At 34.6% G+C, this 17016-nt stretch overlaps 1 protein-coding gene across 11 annotated transcripts in view; it reads left to right on the plus strand.

Moving 5' to 3' along the window:
- NBEA (neurobeachin) overlaps positions 1-17016 on the plus strand; it is a 498960-nt gene that overhangs the window by 118102 nt on the left and 363842 nt on the right. For all 11 annotated transcript variants that reach the window (XM_054056357.1, XM_054056365.1, XM_054056384.1 and 8 more), the window contains exons 7-10: positions 4304-4423; positions 10415-10561; positions 15314-15511; positions 15931-16064. In XM_054056357.1, the coding sequence (XP_053912332.1) occupies positions 4304-4423; positions 10415-10561; positions 15314-15511; positions 15931-16064 (599 nt within the window). The remainder of the gene's footprint in view (positions 1-4303; positions 4424-10414; positions 10562-15313; positions 15512-15930; positions 16065-17016) is intronic.

Raw genomic sequence — 17016 nt, forward strand, 5'->3', positions numbered from 1 at the left:
ACAACATCAGTAAAAAACATTCGCATAAATGAGGCATAGGTAACAGGAAATTATGAAATATACATATATGCTTGATTTGTAGAAGCAAAACTGGAACTTCTATTTAAATGAGGTTATTAACATAACTGAAGCATCAGAAGCTTTGTTGACATGACCATCAGTGGGCACTCATTTCAAATTGTACTTAGTTACAAGCTGCAGTGCGGTGGACCTTGTCAACAGGAGTGATGCCCTTTATTAAGGGCTTAACCTAATCAGATAGATAAATAAATTACTAAGTACGAAAATTGTACTATTTAGAATTAGTTATTAGTCATGTGATAAGGATGGCTAGAGCATCTGTGATGAACTGGGGAAGATCAGAAATCATACTAATATGAAGAAGCATACATTAGTTTGCTATAAACTGAGTGGCATCTTATTGGGACGAGAGTTTAAATACAAGAAGCATCTGTTTTTATTTCCTTTTCAAACTTGTTTCATAGTGCTTGAGAAATTGCTTAAGTTCAAAGATACAGAAGGCTAAGAGCAAATATACTGTTAGTCAAAAAAATCCAATAAAAAGCTTAAATGCTCCTCATAATGTACCTGACTATGGATAAATAGCAAAGTAGAGACCATTGTAAATAAAAATAAGTTGTTCAGAAAGCAGAAGTTGTATCAAAATGGAGAATACTTAGAAAAATATGAGTTATAACAAATTATATGTCAAATGAAATGACAGTACAACTTTTCTTCCAGTCCATTGGGGCAATTAGATGACTAAGGCTTAATAAGAGCCCTTGAAGAATAAATATAGTGTCATAACAAAAAAGCTAAATTAATTAATTTGGTCATTGTTTACTACAAGACGAATCAATGAGGGTGAGTCAGAGGAAATGTCTTGAATTGAAATGTCAGTAGAAAAGGTATAGAAATCAATATAAGAGAGAGAAATTAGTTGCTAGGACATATCTTGAAGTTCCAAAGAAATTTGAATATTAAATTTGCCAGACTCTTAATTGTGGCATATAATCTATTTTGTCAAACAAATGGGTGATGGACTATGATAACAAATTTTAGAAAAAGGCTTTGCTGGTTTTAAGAATGACAGATTGCCATGGCTGATTTCTTAATCATCAAAATGGATTAGAAGCTAGAAAAATTGAAAGGAAGGGTTGTAAAACATGTTGAAAACATATCAGGGACAAAGCGATGCGATATTGCACTGGAATTCTTCTTCCCTGCTTTTGTTGAGTAATTTGAAGGATTCTTACTGTGTATATGAACAGGGTTGTGAGCCAGATGATACATGCTGTGTGGATTCGAGTTTGTCATCCTCTATTTTAGGAGCTAGCTTTGAAAGATCATGCTAGTCATTTTATCTAGATTGATACTAGTGACAACAGAAAACAAAGAGTAAACCATTTTTCATTACCTGACTACTTCCTTGACTAAAAAGAAACTGCAGTTTAAAATGTAAATTTTGTTAATACAAGTGCAGTTAATACAAGAAAAAAGAGCAATTTTTCTTACTGCGTTAGTTTTGATAACAGCTGGGATAGACACTGCGTGCAAGCACATGTGTGTGCATGTGTATTCAAGTAAAGAAGAGCTCAATGTCTTTTGTAGAGCTTGTATTGTTGGTCAAAGGAAGAGCCAGAAGTAGTGCTCTGACATAGTGACAATGTTAAAGTTTAAAAATAGTTGTGTGGAAAAACAAGACTTGGACTGAAAGAATATGCGTGTGCGTGAATTGTGGTTAACATGGGGGCAGGGAGAGAAGAGATAAAAAGTAGATTGTGTAATTTTCCTAAAGTTTGACATGGACATGAAAGCTCTCCCAAGATACCAACGCTTATTTTAGTTCCTACAGGCTCTGTGAACAGCGTTTCAGCAGAAGTAATGAACTATTTATTTCCAAATGAATGAGTCATCTCTTAAGCTTAGCAGGGACAGTTGTACAAACTGATATGTTGTCAGAAATGCTCTTAAAGCACTGTAAAAGGAAAATCATAGATAGAAGATAAATAGATAAAACGGGGGGCTTATGTTTGTGAGCCAACTGCTGCTGAAAAATTATCAACACAGGTAATATGAGTAAATAGTTATAAAAGATAGAACTTTGAATAGTGCTTTTGCAAAGAACCCTTGCTGTTGGTATGAAAGGATTTAAAATCATCATCACTTAGTGGACCTTATTGGTAAGTTTACCTTTGAAGGAAATAACACAAGGGAATTTTTCTTCTAAGAGATTTATGTTAGGTGGTGTGGAAGCTTTGGAAAATAAGTGTTGATAAAAGCAAAGCGAGGGAGTCCTGCAGTTAGCATTTAGTTTCTGATTAGCGTAGTCACCAGTTAAGCTCCTGGACTTAGAGTTATGAATATTTTGTTGAATTTATGATGTATATTCCTTTGTGGAATAGAATCTGCCTACAAAATGGGAAACAACATTTACTTCTTGAGTTGTAGATTTGTATTTTGATTTGCAGAGGGGGAGTGGAGTGGCCTACGGAAAATACTTGCTTGTCGTTGCTTGACAAAAAGAAAGTTAGGCTGGCCACATGTGACTTCAGCAGCCAAAGCTCTAGCTGTAATCTAGTATTACTGAATACATCTGTTTACTTGTATATGCAAGAAATGAGATAGTATTATGTACTGTTGTATGATAAGTAGGGTTTTTTTACTTCTTCTGTTAACTGTAGGCTTTAAGCAGGGCAAGTGAAAATATGTTTTTAAAGACCTGGAGATAGATGTGGAAAAATAAGTGTGTTCTAGCAGATATAAATATTATAGATATATTACAGAATACAGCTCGATTTGAGGACTACTGAATTGATTAATGCCCCAATATATTTTGCTGCATGCTTTTTTTATTTGTAATTCTGTGCTCTGATTTCAAAATCAACATGTGAAGCCTTTTTGCTTTTATATTCTCTAATACAGAGAATTGGATTTTTATATTGGTAGGCTCTGTATCTACTTACACCAGATCCAGGTGAGAGTCACCAAGTGACTTATTAAAATAATGCCCCGAGGGATGCAGACGTTCTCTACTTTGAAAAAAAAAGACTTAGCTGAACATAAAAATCAGACGATAATAACTGAAACAGATATGAAGAAAGAGAAGAGAAGGAAATAGTAAACTACTGTTTCAAAATATTAAAATATGAAATGGTATTTTCAAGGCTGATGAGTTAACTTTTTCACAGAATCATTAAGACTGGAAAGAGACATGTTGAGACAGTCTAGTCTCACCTATGGTTCAAAGAAGGGACACCTAGATCAGCTTCTCTGCATGTTGTCCAGTCACATTTTTAATATCCCTAAGCCAGGAGACTCCACAGTTTCTCTGAGAAACCTGTGCTAGTGTTTGACCATCCTGCTTTCTACCACCCTTCTGAACATGAGGAAAAACTTCTTTACTGTGAGGGTGATGGAACACTGGAACAGGCTGTCCAGAGAGGCTGTGAAATTTCTTTCTCTAGGGATTTGTTTGCTTGGATTTGTTCCTGTGCAACCAACTCATTATAGTTAAGTATGAGTTGATTTGCAGACCTTAAAGATTAAATTTCCATTCCTAGTCTTAAGTGAGTTTAAAGGTTCAGTTTTAAATGAAACTTAAGTTTTTCTTCTCCCTTACTTATCGTGAACATGGTGATTCCTGTTGAACAGATTACGTGAAAGATCAATATAGTTTTACTTAGAAGTGTTTTACTGTGATGCTTTCTCTGTTTGATTATATAATGCATTTTTAATGATATGTCTGTTGTCCAAAAATTAGAGGAATAGTAAAGGATAGAGGAAGAAAATCATAAGCAATCAGGATGACATCTTACACTGGGCTGTAAAATTTGCTGTTGTAAAGTTTTTCTTTTTAATTAATAATTTCTGACAGAAAGACATGATGAAAAGGCACAGATATATAAATTTGTTAATATGATAATATAAATTTGATAAGGTAAGTGCACAAAGCACTCGATTTCCTATTAGAACTCAGTTGTGTTTTGTGTTACAACATATAGTTTATAGATTAAATTACACTTTCAGGAATGGAAGTGTATTCAACTTTGCAATTTTATGTATGCTTTCTTGGCTTTAAATCTGTAAAGGGACGCAGGTAGGTGCATAATTACACTTAGGCACGGTGGTACTGATTGGACTTGAAGCTCCACTAACTTGACTTTTAATTTTATGAGTTTGCAAAGATTCATCTCTTTGTATAACTTTATGAAAACGGTCACTTGTTTTTAATGCCTTTTGTTAACTTTTTTTTTATAGCATAATATCTGCCACTATATAATGATTTTCTATGTCTTTCCAGTGGTACATGATAAGCATTGTACACATCTATAACCGATGGAGAAACAGTGAAATACGATGTTACGTGAATGGTCAGCTGGTATCTTATGGTGACATGGCCTGGCATGTTAACACAAATGATGTAAGTTTTTTTTTTTCTTTCTCACAGCTTTTCAGTTCAAAGTAAACTGAACAAGTAAAGAAAAGTATTATATTTATTTCCTCTAAATCTTTGGAAATTTTCTGGTTTTTTTAACTTTCTCCTTCAATCTGTCTTCCCCAGTTATGTATTTAATAACATGGGGTTTTTTAATTTTATAGCTATTTTAGTGACATTTTCAGAGATTTTCTTTGAAGACACTGTTATATTTAAGATAGCTGATACCACATAGAGGACACTGATAACAATAGATTAATACTTAGCTTATTCCATAAGAAAATATGGTAGAGTTACAGATTTTGAAGATTTAGGTTAGGAAAAATCCTTAAGGAAGAACTGATTTGTTCTGCCAGATGAGTATGCGTACTACCAATTTATACAAATGTATTCATTTTTATACCACACTATGTTCTGTATTGGATTCAAGAGGAGATACTTGTTAGTGGTTTAATTTTAAGGAATTATTTTTAATTTCAGTAGAACTGAGTGGCCTGAGCTACGATCAGTCATATTGTTCTAAGCACTGTATAAGTATAGTAAGAGGTAATTTCTTCTATGCAGAGCTTGTAAACTAACAAGACAGGTAAATGAAAAGTAAAAGCTAGAACACAGAACCATAAAGAAATGTCAAGAAATTTATAGTATTAAGCAAAATCTGAAGTCTTACATCTGTTTCCCAGTAACAGGTATATTTCATTTTTTGACTTGTCATTAGTAAATAGGCAGTTGACCAGCATTAAAAATGCTGTGCCAAATACTAAGGTATTAATGTTTAATTAATATTGTTAGCAAGTACAAATTAACTGCTACAAAATTTCATCCCTGAAATACTGAGCAATTTTCTTGGGTAGTAAACTATTTCAGAGAAATGTCCTCCCAGAAAGCCATCCAAACCCGTTAAAAAATATTGAGACGTACAGTCGGATGACATTAGTCAGCTCAAAGCTGAATTCAAATTAATAGTATTTTCTTGGAAGAAATGCATCTGTTTTCATATGGTTTTGTATTTAAATTCTTTTAATGAAATCTATATAAGTTTCAAAAACATTTTTATCCTCTCTTCTTGTACTTTAGCAAGTTTGAGAATCTACTCCTAATGATATAGAAGGTACTCTTTCGGACCCAAAGTTTTGGATGGGGAAAGCAGAGAAAATTCTCTTATTCTCTTATTCTTTGCCTCCAGCTAAAGCTAGGGTAGACTTTCAGATGTGCTGGGTTCATCACCTTGCTACATTTTTGTTATTTCTTGCTTATAATGTAATCCTCTGTTGCTTCTGACTGCCTGTATAGGATAAAGAATCTCTTTTGTACTTAAGGAGATTAACTGTCTTTTGCTAAATTCTAGATGCAAAGTTTGATTTGAAAGGGAGAGATTACATATTGTATGTTAATTAAAGTAGGAGTGGTCTTGCTTGCCAAAGCTTCTGATCATCATTCTTTGTTTTCTTGGTAGCATTTCTACTTGCAAGAAAAGGCAAGCTTTCAGGTTTTTGCAGAGCATGATTTCTCCTTTCTAATATAAATATCTTTGTGATGGAGCAGAATGTGATGATTGAAAAGGCAGCTGAGGTCTCAGGATCTCCACTAAGTTACTAGTTATGTGGTGTAGGGATCTGTAATCCTTACTGAAAAAAAGCTTAGCAGGAAGAGCTGCTCCTTCTATTAGTATTTTCTTCACAGTATTTCTTTCTACTTTCTCATGTCACAGATTTTTTTGTTAGGTGAGATTGATTTACCAAGCTGTAGATGTTCTGATATAAGTCTTTTTACTTTTGCTATAAGTTTCTGCTAAGATTTTTCTTTGTCTGCTGGAGAAAAGAGTAAATTAGGAAAGACACTAGTTATCATTAGCTGTCTATTTTTTAATAACAACATTCTATTATATCAGAAGCAGGAAACAGAATAGAAAGTAGCAGAAATTCAGGAAAGATGTATGAATGCAACAGGGTGTAAAAAGGCATGAAAATGAAAACAGAGAATACATATGTAGGATCCTTAGCACTGTTATACAACAGCTAGGAAGAGAAGCTTTTGTTTTAACTGTATTTGAACTTTCTTAAAAGTATTCCCTTGAAAAGTCTTGAGCAATTATTCATCTTATTTGTTGACTTCTACCTTCATACCCTTCCACTTAGATATATCTTTAGTCTCCTGCAAGATGACAAGAAATTACCATAATAGCTTTGGGGGAAAAGAAAAAGCCATGCAAGTCAGCTAGTCGTTCGTGTTTCTTTACGTCGTGTGTTGTGCATAACTATTTATGTCATTTATACTGATAGTTTTAGTTGTACAGTTGTGAAAACTCAGAAAGGGGCAGGAGGTCCATATTATTGGCTAAGTGCTCTTTGGTCTTTTCAGTCTCTTCTTATACAGGAACATTGTAAGATTAGTGAAATATAGTGTTTAAAACCCTAAATAAAATGAAGACAAGATTTTTCAGTTGTTCCCTTTGTCAAACCACTGAGCAAAATGTGTTATGAATAAATATTTTTGAATTAATAAAGCATTCATTAGATTTGTGTTACTGAGCATAAGATTAAGGGACTGAGTTGAATTAATTTTTTTTAAGCATATTTTTTTTTCTTGGTAAAGACTATGAATTTATTTTATTGTATTTTTTCTCAGGCTGATATTGCATTGCAATTCTCTTATGTTTTTATGACTTTTGTTTCAATATCTGACTTTTACTTCTTTTATCCAAACAAGAACTGAAGAATATCTCAGTCTACAGTTTTCTTATATGCCCTGGAAGATGCTAAAGTAAGGATGTAGATGACAAAAAGAGCGGAAGTTTAAAAAGATCCTTTTTTCCCCTTCATTTTTAATGTGGGATTTTTTGTATTCTAATTCATTCTTATTTGTACACAGCTATGAAGACACTCGGTTCTTAACTGTTTCTGTAATATGGGCAGCAAGATATAGGATGTTATATGAAGTAGTCATTAAGGTTTACACATCTGTATTCTTCAGAAATGTATGTTGTCTTAATAGACATGGTTTCAAATAGAGATTCGCAAAATGTGTAATATATGCAAAACTTTAAATCGCTCAAACTTTCTTCAATATTTTTAATTTTATGAGGAGACCTCATGTATTAAAAATGTTACACAATATTCAGCCTGAGTGTTAGAGGGAAGATATGAATGTGGATGAAAAGAAATGGAAGACACTGTTAACTTCTTTATATAATTGTTTCCATGTTGCTTATATACAGTTTCCATAGAGCCATTTTTGGCTCTGACTTTATTATTACTATTCAATAATATATAAAAACCATAGCAATGCTGAAATTCATTGCATTAGGGTGCTACACAAGATATAGTAGCTAATGGTAAGTAACTCTTTGAGTTATATTCCAAGGAATAGATAGAGCTATAGAGATTGCAAAAAAAAAAAATGAAGTTAAATGCATGGTAGTATAACATAATCAATTGTGTGCAATTGTTAGCTGACCAGTAGTCATGATCAACTCTGTATGCCTTAGAGAGAGATAAATACAGTTTGAGATGGAAGTTAAATTGGAAGCGTTGGGCTGTTACTGCTGTTAGATGACGAATTTTCCCTCCTTATGTGAAGAAACATGGAAGAAAGTGTAAAACTTTTCTTAAAGGAGTAGAATAAAGGGATACCGAGGTTTAGTTGAAGGGTTTTTTATTTTCAGATAGCTGGATGAAGATAAACTTGATGATCTCCTGACATCTTTTGCAGAACTTTGCATTTCCATTATATGATAAGGAAACTTTAGAAGGTTTTTAAAAGTTGGCATAAGAGGTGAAAATCAACAGGTCAATGACATCAATAACCCTTGGGCTGCATGTGAAAGTAGGCTTATAAGTGTGAAGAATATTAAGGATAGTGTTATGTCCTTAAATAACAAGGTCTGTAAGTCCCAAGAGTTCAATTTTTAATGAAAATAAAATAGAACAATTTGGACCAAGGCACTCAACGAAGCAGATCTATCAGTCACCTCATCTTGGAGTCATCAGTGACATACTACCAGGGATGTACAGAAATAGGCAAACAAACTTGGATCAGGTGGTGTTCAACGGGTTTAAAGCTGTGGAAATGTGAAAAAGTTGGAGGAAGAACAAATGAGCTACAAGTATTAGGTGCTGATTTATAAATAAATAAATAAAACTGGTTTATGGATTGTTTGGCAACTGGAAGAGCAGTGAATAAAAATTAGAAGAAGATCAGGAGTTAGACCTCCCCTCCAATAAAAAATAATGGAAACACCTAATCCAGAATGAAGAATTAAACACTGGGAAAGTGCAATCCAGTAAGAATGAAAAAAAGACAGAATTGGAAATACTGTAAGTTAATAGACCTAGATGTAAAACTCAGAATCCATTGAAACCTACAATGTCTGTTGTACAATTAATGATAACTAGAAAAATCCATGAAAATACCCTTGTAATAGGCAGGAATCTATGTCTGAAAAGGGTGGCAAACAGTAGCTGAGACAAACTCCTCAAATAAGCATTAAGAATGGCAATTGCCTAACATGAATTGACTTAACATTTTGACAGTAGTTGTGCAGGTGTCAATAAAGTCTTTAAGGCTAAGCAAGACTTCAGTGAACTAACTGAAAATTGTGAGGAAGTTTCATCATTAGATTTGCTAGTAGTCAGAGTGGTCTCATAGTCCATCTTCTGCACTGTGTATCCTGGATATGAGACTTTGTGAACCTATTTTAGTGTAGGACTTTTTTTCAGAAGTCTTTTAACTTTGTCAAAAAAAAAAAAATTAGAAATGCCAAGGGCAAAATATTAGAAGAGGTATTGGGTCAACAGGAGGATAAATCAGAGATAAAATTGTGGATACCTTTTACCTTATCTCATTGCAAAGCTGGGCTCCAGATCTTTGATCTCCCTCTAACTCTTTAGATAGAATCCTTTTTCATTTTTAATAGCTTATTCACTTAGATCAGTTGCTGAGGCAGTTCACCATATTTTATTCCATTCTCCAGACTGACAACAATATTTCTTAGGGTAAAACTCATCAGCCAGGCAAGATGAAAAAGCAGGCTTCCTAATGCAGGTTCTACTGATTCAGCTGAAAAAGTGAGACCTGATCCTTATTTCAATGAAAGTATTGTGGTTCAAAGAAGCCGAGATCCTTCTGCTTCATGTTTCCTCTTGTGCTGCATCTTGTTTTCCAGTTCCGGAGATCTTTATTCTATACAGTTAAATTCTAAACTTTGTTTCATCTGGAAGTGTTTTTTTTTTTTTCTTGGAAGCACCAGAGAACTTAACCTTGCAAAATACATTTAAATTGGAAATTAAAAAAGTCACAACCCCCCACTTCAAATCTGAAATAATGGGAAATAGGCAGATGGAGAGCTGCAGAAGATCTTTGTGCAGAGGGATAGTTGTTGGAAAGAAGAATGGAAAATAACCACTCTTGTAGCTGTGGAAGAACACAGAAGAGCTCAAGGTTAAACCAAATCATTAGAGGCCATGGTCATAGAGGAATAGTGTGCACCAGCTGAAAACAAGAAAAAGTCATATTTGGGTTTTTTTCTGCTAGAGGTGTTTAGCTCAGTTAGCACAACAGTGAAAGAAGAGTGCATTTAAATGCATATTCTTATGTGTTAGCAATGGGAGTTGTGATTATAATTACAAGGAACTTCAAGGCTTTCAAATTTCCTAGAAGGCAATAGGGAAGGTTATTTGGTACTTGAATGTACTGTTCTAATTCTCTCTGTTGTATGTTGAACAACTAATAGAAACCAAATCCTAGCAGCCAGTCATAACAACATTGCAATACTGACCTGTAAAATAATTAATGCTATGATATTCAAAATTAAGTTGTTCGCTACGGGGAGTCAGGTACTGAAAAAATGAAAGATTGATTTATTTTCTTAATTACAGTCTTCTTTTATTTTTTGCCTTCATTGGCTGTACATAAATATTATTTCACTGTACAGTTTGTATGACTGAACTTCATTAACATTGCCTTTTTCTGATACAGAGCTACGATAAATGTTTTCTTGGCTCTTCGGAGACTGCTGATGCTAATAGAGTGTTCTGTGGCCAGCTTGGAGCAGTATATGTATTCACTGAAGCTCTCAACCCAGCACAGATCTTTGCAATACATCAGTTAGGACCTGGATATAAGGTAATAATGGAAAAATATCACGTAAAACTGGAAAAAGAAAATAATTTATAGACATAGTTGGAAAGTATGTTTGCATGTGGATGTTCCTTTTAAGATCAAGGAGAGCTATGTGGTTTGTTTTCAGCAAAAGAATATTTCTTCAAGTATCTTGACTATCCTTAATTTCACCAGCTTTTTGAAAAATGCAAATAATTTTTAAAGCATAGCTGAAACACATTTGTATGTGGAATTTATGACTTTGGGCCATAATTAGATTAGAGCAATTTTGTATTTGGTGTACCGAATATCAGGGGAATAACTTTCTTCTCTGCTCTTTCTGTTTAAAACCTGAGTTGAGGCAAATTAACATTCAACAAGGCATAAATAACCAATTCTGTTCAAATGCAAAGTTATAAACAGTTCTGCTGAAGTACAAGTTGAACTTTTTACTCTTGCTTTGCCGGTGACATTTAGGGGACAATTTGGACAAATTAATGGTGCATGCTTAAATTTGGACCTGTAGTATGAACAATCACATGTTTTGGAGTGGCTGTCTAGAGTAATTATTTCATCAAGAAGAACACTACAGTTACTTTGCAGAAGTCGGCAGAAAGTGCCTGGTGAAGACGACTTGGAAAGTTAATCTAACCACAGCTAAACACTGTTGAATTTCTACCATCAATTATTCCCAAATTTTATTTTTCTGATTTGTGAAATTTGAAGTATCATCTGAAATAAGCTTTCATGTTTTTAGTATATATTGTATACTCTGAAAAGAAAAACTTTACAAAATAGCAGGTAAAAATCAACAGTTAGATTCTAATACTATTATTTGGAGTGCTGAAAATGATTGCCTTAATTCTTTTTATGACAGCTAACCCTTGAATGGCAGTGACAGCTGAAAATATCTTTTATGGTTTGTATGTACTGTGAATAGCCAAATATGTCAAGGTTACTTGGAGAAGAGGAAGTCTAATTGCATAAGGTTGATGTTTAAAACCTACCTTGAAACTGAAAATGTTCAGTCAGTCAACAGAAGTGTTATCACCTATGCAAACAAGGAGTGCTTTATTCCAAAACAAATACTGTATTTCATCTGAACAAATACTTCTGCCAATATTTTTTTTGGTTGTACAAAAGGAAGTAATGTGACTTTATACTATTTAATAATAAATATAGTAAATCTTCATGGATTTATTGACTTACCAACAGCAGTATACTGAAGAGATTAAATAGGAATAATGCTTTCAGTTGTTTAATGAAGTGAAAATTATCGTGTAATACTTCGTGAGTGTTGAAGGGGTTCACGAGGCATACATGCTTTCACACTAAATGATGTTTCCAGTAGTTACTGTGATAACCTTATTACAGTGTTGTCAAATTACCTTGCTTGATTCATAGGTTTCCCTTAAACTAGGTTTCTTCTTTCTTACTGGTTTTTGTAAAATGTCAGTTAGATGAAATTTAATACTTTGGGAATATTTTTCTTTGTTTCTCTGTTTTCAAGTTTTTAGTTTCACGTCTTGTTCCCAGCACAGTTAATGCCTCCTTCCTTGTCTAAGAATCTAAAAGTGTGTTTTGCTAATAGCAGTTAAAACCAGCAGGTTCCTAGAGCAGGAGCCTACAAATAACACAATTTCTTTCTTTAACTTCCTTATTAAAAAAAAAAAAATAGAACAAAACAGAAACCTTTTTTCTCACCTTCATCCAACTGAGTACCTACTCACAATCAAAAAAAAAGGAACCACATCCTCTAATTTAGAGATCCCTGGGCACTGACTGTGGCCTTCACCCCAACCTTGCTTTTTTTGATATCTCAGTTTATTTCTGTAAATTCTTTCAAATTCTGCATTGGTGCAAACAGTTCAGAACGCTTCAGTATGATGTTTCGTAGTCTGAATGAGTTTCAGTTGACATAAACCTCAAACTGCTGGACGTTAGAGATCACATTCTTGCTCTTACCTGACTTCCTGATGCAAACTGGCCTTTCAGAGACTTAAATTGTTCACACCTGAAAATTCTAATTTGCTCAGCCCAATTATATAGTATAAGATAGTAGCTGAGCTTTAAGATCTGATGAAGCTTAGAGGCATGAAACATTTTCTGGGTAAGAAGTGGTTTCATATGGTGAAACATCAAAAAATATTACATACAGAATGCAGGTATCTTTGGAAATCAATTAAATCACTAAGTTATTTCTATCTCTTCAGAAACTGCACAGAGATTTATCTTAGAGTTAAAAATACCTTCTGAGGAGAAATACATCACCACCTTCCTCACGACAAATCTGTAACCTGTTAGCAGTCATTTCCTGATAAGTGAGATATAGCCAGCCATATCAGCAGAGAGAGAGCTCTCAAGCTGTAGACATAATACTCATTGTTTGTGGCTTTCTGCTTCAATAAGTGGTGTGGCACAAGAGGAGCATGTTTCTAGATTAAAACATTTGGTTCAGAGAGTTGTATACCCACAGTGTGTGCATTTTGTGATTATTACTTTAGATTTGGTTGTAGTCTGAACCTTATGGCTGGATGACTACCACGAACTGGAAGACATTTCAATTTCAGCCAAAAGAAATCTCTTTGGTTCTAAACAGTTTTGCAGGATGAACAGAGCAGTAAGTAGACTGGAAGTTCCCCTACAAAATGAACTCCTAACCCAAGTGAAAATCACAGAATCACGGAGTGGTTGAGGTTGTTGGAAGGAACTTCTGAGGTCATCTGGTCCAACCCCCTGGTCAAGCAGGGCTACCTAGAGCCAGTTGCCCAGGACCGTGTCCAGATAACTTTGGAGTATCTCTGATGTTGGAGGCTCTACCATCTTGCTGAGCAATCTGTGCCAGTGCTTGGTTACCCTCACAGTAAAAAAGTTTTTCCCGATGTTCAGAGAGAACCTCCTGTGTTTCAGTTTGTGCCCATCACCTTCGATTCCGTCGCTGGGCACCGCTGAGAGGACAGTCTTTTTTGGCACCTTCCTTTCAGATGTTTAAACACATTGGTAAGATTTCCCCTAAGGCTTCTTTTCTGCAGACTGAGCAGTCCTGACTCTCTCAGCCTTTTCTCATAGGGAGAGATACTTCGGTCACTTCATGGTGTTAGTGGCCTTTAGCTGGACTCTCTCTGGTAAGTCCATAGCTCTCTTGTACTGGGGATGTCAGAACTTCAGGTGTGGCCTCACCAGGGGAAGAATCACCTCCCTCAACCTGCTGTCAACCCTCCTAATGCTGCCAAAGATAACATTGTACTAATTTGCCAAATTATATTAATCCGTTGATTTCCTGTTCACTTGCTTTTGGTCTTCCTACTTGCATTCTCTGTTATGGTCCCTGCATCGCCTACATTTTCAGCATGGCAATGCTGCTTTTCTTCCCCCTCAACATCACCAATTATGGGACAGGGCTGACTGACAGATCTGCTCCAAGGATTCTCCAGCAGCTGCAGGCAGGTGCCCAGCCTATTCAGTCTACGTCAATTTTATAACCCATATACAAATGGATGCCTGTCACAAGACCTTTAAGTGCCATGTGTCAGTCACTTGAGCAGATGCACTTTCCCATCATTTGGCTGTAAGCAGGAGACTTTCTTCAGCATTTCCAGCAGCCTTGGGAGCTCTGCAAAAGCTGGAAAGGTTTTATGTGTTTACATAAAATGTAGGAACTTGTAATTTGTTTGGAAAGAGCAGCTGTTACCCTATAAGTTGCCTACTTTAATTCTTCTTGCCTGGATAACCAGAACCCTAGAGACATGATGCAGGATTTTGTATTTTGTGGATTTAGGGTGGGAAAGATATGCTAGGACCAAAGGGATAAAGAAAATTGTGATGGCTCCATGCAGTGAAATCAAGTAAGCTTATTCATAAGATTAGCAATAAATTATTTTCAATTCAGTAAAGATTTTAGAAAGATAATGTATCATATATCTTGCATTAATTAAATGATGGACATTTCTAACACATTTGCTCTACTTATATGAGTACAGCACTGTGGGTAGCTACTAGTTGTTTTTTTGCTACTGTCAAATGATTGTTAAATGCATAAGGAGTTATGTGCCAAGATAAGCTGACAAGACTTTGCAGAAATGCCTAAATCTATCTTCTTGTCCTTGATTGATTTGTCAGTGTTGCCAGAAAACCCAGTTTTAGATCAGACGTGAATCATGGTATGTTTAAGAATAATAGAAATTTTCAATCTTCCTTTGTAAGAGCTCTGAGTGTGGGAATCATTAATTTGAAATATGGCATTTATAATTTTCTTTGGGTTTTTTCTTTGTGTATAAGTAGCTTGTTTATATATACACTCCTCAATGTTAATGAAGCATGGATTTTAATGCTGTTTAAAAATAGTGATTCCTTTAATAAAAATAGTATAGGATTCAGTATTCTGATTTGAATGAGTTTGTATAAAGTAAAATACAAGGTATTTAATTTGTTCTTGATTTTTAATGTATTGCATACTCTGTTTTTTATTTTAATATATTTATAGCAGTTTAATGTGACACATTTCTTCTAGATACTTATTTCTGAAACTTGTTAACACTGATGCTGAAAGGAAGGAGAAATAATACATAAAATACCAAATACCATATCAACATTTTGATGTGGAGTAGAATAAATTACAAAAAATTGTCTCTTTCAGTAGCATTAAATTACTGGAAAATTAAAGAGAAGTTTAGCACTTTCTATATTCCCTCTCAAGCTCAATGTATTTTATTCATATTTTGTGGTAAGGATTTTGTCTAAAGTATTTACTTTGTACAACTTGTGTTTTATTTTCAGAGTACATTCAAATTTAAATCTGAAAGTGACATTCATCTGGCTGAGCACCATAAACAAGTGCTGTATGATGGGAAACTTGCAAGTAGTATTGCTTTCACTTACAATGCGAAGGCTACTGATGCTCAGCTATGCCTTGAATCCTCACCAAAGGAAAATCCTTCCATTTTTGTACACTCCCCTCATGCTCTTATGCTTCAGGTTTGTGCTGCTACATCGATGTTCTGTGACTACTGTTAGCTCAAGATCATTTGGATAATAAGAGGATTTGTGAGATAGTGTACAAAAAGATTGTTATGTTGTATTATTTCAGCTCTTTAACATATCTATCACTGGAAGTATTCTTTCTTTGCTTACTTTCTAGAGCAAAAAATGTTTATTTCTTCATTAAGAAATACATAAGGCACAATTTACCACTATACTGAAGTTCTTCTGTTTAATGCTTGCCTTTATGTAGAGTGATTATAATTGAAACATAAGTACTGAAAATAAGTTAAAACAGGTCTGATTTAGTTTACATTCAATTCAGTGTTAAATTGTTCCAAGTTATTTTGTAACTGTCCTTTAAAACTGAGGTTGACTGAGATTTTTCCTTCTATTTATTTATTTTACTAATTTAGGATGTTAAAGCTATCGTAACGCACTCCATTCACAGCGCAATTCATTCCATTGGAGGAATTCAAGTACTTTTTCCTCTCTTTGCCCAGTTAGACAATCGACAACTGCATGACAGCCAGGTGGAAACAACCGTTTGGTAAGCTTCTTTATAAAAATTAAATTAAGCTAAGAATATTTCTGGTTTCATTGTGGCAATGTTTGTTTTCTTTTCTTTTGTAAATGCTGTGACAGACATTTTACTCTTGTTCCTCTGAAAGTAATATTGTTTTTCAAAAGGTGGTTTGCTGTAGAGATCTCTAAATGGTATTAACATGATGAGATTCAACTGGCATAAAATTGTATGGATTGGATTAAATAATGAATTCAAGTCACTCTAGAGTCTTTAAGGATAGTTTTGTCACAGTTCTTGACAGTCCTTTCTAAAAGAAACCAATGTGCTTTTACTTGACAGTGCAATGTTGTTTACTTTCACAAAGTCTGTGTCTTTGGAATTCATATTTAATAACATTCAAAATTAAGAAAAGATATCTTCTTCCATATTAATAAATGCGCAGAAAGTCGTAAAGATGAGATCAGTTATTTTGTGGCCATATTACAATTGTAACAGTGACTGGGGACGCACTAAGAGAGTTTTAAACGAGGACATATGAAGTCTCTGCAATGACACTATGGAAGGAGCCCCTGGGCTGAAAACCTTGCGTGCACAGAATTTAAATGAATGCTTCCATGTGCAGCCCACAAAGGACTGCTTGGGAGTCTGTCAGGACACACACTGACTGGTTCAAAGCTAGCTCAGCTGTAGTTATTTTTGCAAAGATTTCTTGACACCTGCTTGTCAGGGCAGGATCTCGTTCTAGTGGCAACACAAGATGGTTAAGCTTGTCAGGACAAAGTGTGTTGCCTGAACCTTTGGAGGCAACGAAACTGAAAAGGTAGTACTCAAAAACTGGTATGGTGTTTCCCTGTAGGATGGGATGATATGTAACCAAAACCTGCTAGAAAATAGTGTTTGGGGGCAGCGTGAGCTGACATTTGTATTTGAATAAATTTATAAAATGGGTGCATAATTTATAATACACAGCTTATTT

This window comes from Cuculus canorus, chromosome 1 (assembly GCF_017976375.1).
Source record: "Cuculus canorus isolate bCucCan1 chromosome 1, bCucCan1.pri, whole genome shotgun sequence".
Lineage (NCBI taxonomy): Eukaryota > Metazoa > Chordata > Aves > Cuculiformes > Cuculidae > Cuculus > Cuculus canorus.